General features: G+C 39.2%; 1 protein-coding gene across 1 annotated transcript in view; it reads left to right on the plus strand.

Annotated features, from left to right (window-relative positions):
- Positions 1-2702, plus strand: part of ADGRA3 (adhesion G protein-coupled receptor A3) — a 176486-nt gene extending 173784 nt beyond the window's left edge. Inside the window, exon 17 of the mRNA XM_011991308.1 lies at positions 1129-2702. Coding sequence (XP_011846698.1) covers positions 1129-2371 — 1243 coding nt within the window. The 3' untranslated portion in view covers positions 2372-2702. The remainder of the gene's footprint in view (positions 1-1128) is intronic.
- The last annotated feature ends 2487 nt before the right edge of the window (positions 2703-5189 follow it).

The raw sequence follows: 5189 nt of genomic DNA on the forward strand, positions 1-5189 counted from the left end.
ACAGTTTTATAGGGTAATTAGTTTTCTTTTCAGCAGTACTAACATCATGTTAAAGGATTTTAGTAACTAGGTATGACGAAGGAACAATATATAGACAAATGTATCACAGATACTGCCTTTATCCACCCAATGCAAGATTTGGGGCTATGTCTCAGGAAGGAGCAAATGCAAAATTAAGATTGACTCACCCAGGAGTATCCATCCTGGATGGAAATTTCTTTTTCAGAGAGATCAAGGAGCTCAGAGATGACCACAAAATATTTCTTTGTAGGACCAGTCACTGCTCTGTTTCAATCAGCTTTTATTGCACCATCATTTCCCTTGCTGTCCCCTGCTGCTCTGTGGAAAAGGGGTCAGGTAGGGCCTCTGCACTAGTGAAGCGGCTGGGATGCAGATACCCTCCTTACCTCAATCTCAGTGGACTGGGGATGAGATACACAGCAGTGGGCAGTCCTGGGACATGCAGGCTGAGCTGAACATTAATCAATAATTAATATGTCGTTACATTTTTTGTATGAACTATGACACTTTTCAATTCACCGGCTGAATCTAAAAGAAGCCAGTTCCCTCCCCACACACACACAAAAAGCTGAAACCCTACCTGCAGGCACAGAGTGTTACTTTGCGTGGCCACAAGGTGGCAGAAGCTGATCAGCGTTCCTCTACTCGGAAACTCACTAGACCTGTGCTTTAAAACAAGAAATCTAAAAAACAAAACAAAAACACATTACTGCTAATAAATCAGCCTCCCGAACGAAACTCTCAGCTTATTATTGGAATAAAAATAATAGGTAATCTTCAGGGAATGACTTTTGAAGTACTGAGATGTTATGATAGATAACATGTTAAAAAGCGGAGTGATGAGTGGTTTTTCTGTGGTTCCTCCTTCCAGATTTTACCTGATTGGCGGTGGTATCCCTATCATTGTCTGCGGCATAACCGCAGCAGCGAACATTAAGAATTATGGCAGTCGGCCAAATGCACCCTAGTGAGTATTTTATATTCTCTGTGTATTTGACCCAGTTGTTTCTCTTTTAAGTAGTTTCTAGGCATTATAGGTGATTGCAGTTTCTTAAATAACGTGTTGAAACATGAAGCATCGATCTAGTTTACCATATTCTTTTCCAGTTGCTGGATGGCGTGGGAACCCTCCTTGGGAGCCTTCTACGGGCCAGCCAGCTTCATCACTTTTGTAAACTGCATGTACTTTCTGAGCATATTTATTCAGTTGAAAAGACACCCTGAGCGCAAATATGAGCTTAAGGAGCCCACGGAGGAGCAACAGAGATTGGCAGCCAATGAAAATGGAGAAATAAATCATCAGGATTCAATGTCTTTGTCTCTGGTTTCTACATCAGCCTTGGAAAATGAGCACACTTTTCATTCTCAGCTTTTGGGGGCCAGCCTTACTTTGCTCTTATATGTTGCATTGTGGATGTTTGGGGCTTTGGCTGTTTCTTTGTATTACCCTTTGGACTTGGTGTTTAGCTTCGTTTTTGGAGCCGCATGTTTAAGCTTCAGTGCGTTCTTCATGGTCCACCATTGTGTTAATAGGGAGGACGTTAGACTTGCGTGGATCATGACTTGCTGCCCAGGACGGAGCTCGTATTCAGTACAAGTCAATGTCCAGCCCCCCAACTCCAGCGGGACAAATGGAGAGGCGCCCAAGTGCGCCAATAGCAGTGCGGAGTCTTCATGCACAAACAAAAGTGCTTCAAGCTTCAAAAATTCCTCCCAGGGCTGCAAGTTAACAAACTTACAGGCGGCTGCAGCTCAGTGCCATGCCAATTCTTTACCTTTGAACTCCACCCCTCAACTTGATAATAGTCTGACAGAACATTCGATGGACAACGATATTAAAATGCACGTGGCTCCTTTAGAAGTTCAGTTTCGAACAAATGTGCACTCAGGCCGCCACCATAAAAACAGAAGTAAAGGACACCGGGCAAGCCGACTCACAGTCCTGAGAGAATATGCCTACGATGTCCCAACGAGCGTGGAAGGAAGCGTGCAGAACGGCTTACCTAAAAGCCGGCTGGGCAATCACGAAGGACACTCAAGGAGCCGAAGAGCTTATTTAGCCTACAGAGAGAGACAGTACAACCCACCCCAGCAAGACAGCAGTGATGCTTGTAGCACACTTCCCAAAAGCAGCAGAAATTTCGAAAAGCCAGTTTCAACCAGTAGTAAAAAAGATGCGTTAAGGAAGCCAGCTGTGGTTGAACTTGAAAATCAGCAGAAATCTTATGGCCTCAACTTGGCCATTCAGAATGGACCAATTAAAAGCACTGGGCAGGAGGGATCCTTGCTGGGTACCGATAGCACTGGCAATGTTAGGACTGGACTGTGGAAACACGAAACTACTGTGTAACGTTGCTGGGCTTCCTAGGCAGAAATTCATAGAAACTGTGATATTCACATTCCTTCAAGCTATGAACATTTAAAAACTGTTTACAGCCACCATAGGGATTCAAAAGAATTTGGAATAAACTTTGAAGTTTTGGATTTTACTTACTTTTATCCCCAAATTGTTGCTATGTTTTAGGATCTGAAATAAAATCTTTCTAAAACATTGTTTTCGTTGTCAAAGCACCAACAGGACATTTTGGGATCTGAAATGTAATTTCTTGGAATCTGTACTTTGTACTTAACATTTCAGGCTTGTATTTAATATAATAAATAGGTGTTTATTATTGTGTCAATCTGTTATTTTTATATTTTACAATACTAGCATTTAGTTCTATTTTAATGAAATTAGCGGTTTGGGGTAGTTTAATTAGAGTTACACAGAAGTCAGTTTTATATATATTGCTTGGTTAAGTGTATTGATTTTGGCACGTAAATCAAAGTGATTTTTGGGTTGCTGTATTTTATAAGTCTAGTTTTAATGCTACCAGGTTTTAAAAGGATCTCTCAGGATGTTTTTTGAAAATGGAAATGCCTAAAAAATTCCCTACATTGCATTAATTTTGCATTATTCCTTGGATCCTATTAATACTATTTTCAACATGGTTGTGGCCTTTTCATTGCTTTATATTTGGGCTTAAGTTTCTTACTGTTTTTGGTGGGGCCAGGTAGGGGTGATTACTGCACAAAAGTTATTCTTGAATGCAAATGGAGAGCTACCATTTAAGGTTCACATTCTTCAATATTGGCTCTTATGTTGACTTTTATTTTGTACTTAAACAGATAAAGTTCCTTAGATTCATGCTGAAGTATTGGTTAAATCCCATTCCAAAATTCTAAAAACAGCTGTGCTGCAAAAGTTCTCACTCACTGGTCTTCGCTACACTACAGCCTAACCCATCTCACTGGGATTCTCAGTTCCCTCGTATGCAAGACAATGTCTGCAACATTGACACAGCTTTGATCTCTTTTCAGCGGAAGTCTAAAGGTTTGAATCAGATTGGATTCAAAAATACATATTCAAGAAATGCTAAAAAGAGTCAAGCCGTTTAGCTTAATAAACTTTTAATTCTGAGAGATTAACTGCTTATGTACAGAGAACGATTCTCTGAGCCATCATGAGATTACCCATTCTAGTGTAAATGTTCACTTTTCACTGGGTTACTGCATTAGAAATGTTATTTTGCTTGACAATAATAAAAGCGATAGTTTTAAGCCTTTTAGGTTTGAGTCTTAGAGACGTTCTTTTCTGGAGGGGGAAATAAAGTAACCAGTGGATAGATTTGGAAATACTTCCTGGTTTATGGTCTCCTGGTAAATTGATATATTATGTACCAGATGGTGTTTGGAAATGACAAAGATAAGCTAATAAGAAATGGAGTGAATAATTCTTATTTATCACTGTTTTTTTATTTGCTCAGTGTTTAACCTGTTTGACCTGCTGGTCAGCTGTACCTAGGGAGATAACTTTCTTCTTCTTTTTCCTACCTCTGCAAAAGAAGTGAGGAATTTTCCTTCCCGGAAGATGTTGCCCATTCAGAAAACATGTACTCATTTCAACATGCCTTATTTTAGGTAACAGAAGAGGCACTGGGGTTGGGGAAGGACTGGAAAAGAAATCAAACACTTGCAAGACGATGAAGATTCCACTAAAAATGTTCAAGGGGATTTTGTTACTCATAGCATGGACAGTGATGAGCGATCCCTTACTCATCCTTAGTATTTCAATTCAATTTTTGATATTTGTATATAGGAAGTGAGTAATATATTCCCTCTACCTTTGTCATTTATGATTTATAACTGAGATTCTCTATTTTTCATAGAATTGTAAACTGATAAATGTTTCAGTTTTCTTAAGAGATCACAGCATGATCATTTTCCTAATTTAAGAAATTTGACAAGATCCAAAGAATTCCTGACTTGCTGGACATGCTGGCAGGTTATACCATGCCCACGGCTAGAACCATGTTTGCCAGTGCGGAGGCCACTGTGCTTGGCAACACATTTCATTGCTTTTACAGTGTTTATTATCTATAATTGTATCAGACTTCATTCTTATCCTAGTTGTTTTGAGTGTTTAGTTTCATAATAAGGTATAGTTGGTTATATTCTACTTAAGGAAACATTTATGATTCTTTTATTTCATGACTTTTTTTTAAGAGTTGAGGTCTCACTCTGTCGCCTAGGATGGAATGCAGTGGGGATCATGGTTCACTGTAAGCTCGAGCTCTTGGGGTCAAGCGATCCTCCCACTTCAGCCTCCTGAGTAGCTAGAATTACAGGAACAAGCCAGCAGCCTGGCTATTTTTCTTTTTATTTTTGTGGAGATGTGTCTCGCTGTGTTGGCCTGAGTGGTCTCAAACTCCTGGCCTCAGGTTATCCTCCCACCCTTGCTTCCCAGAGTGTTGAGATTATAGGTATGAGCCACTGAGCCCAGCCAAAAGTTATTTTCTTAATGTAAACATATCTACAGATTATATACATAGTGTTATATACTAACCTGCTTTTTAGGTAACAATTAGATTTGTGTGTGAGTATTTTTGTGACTAGGTTTATATACTAATATAAACATATATTAATATTTCAGCTCATTAATAGGTGGCAACTGATTTTTAAATTTCAGGATAGTTTGGATAAATGTAACAATGTAACTGTATCTATGTTCAATGTATTTATATTAGTAATATATACAGATGGCAGCTTAGGTATAGATGCTGGTTGGAGTCTATACATAGGTCACATTAAAGAGAATCAACAATGTTAGAACAGACTTACATGTTTCA

This window comes from Mandrillus leucophaeus, unplaced genomic scaffold, assembly GCF_000951045.1.
Source record: "Mandrillus leucophaeus isolate KB7577 unplaced genomic scaffold, Mleu.le_1.0 Scaffold393, whole genome shotgun sequence".
NCBI lineage: Eukaryota > Metazoa > Chordata > Mammalia > Primates > Cercopithecidae > Mandrillus > Mandrillus leucophaeus.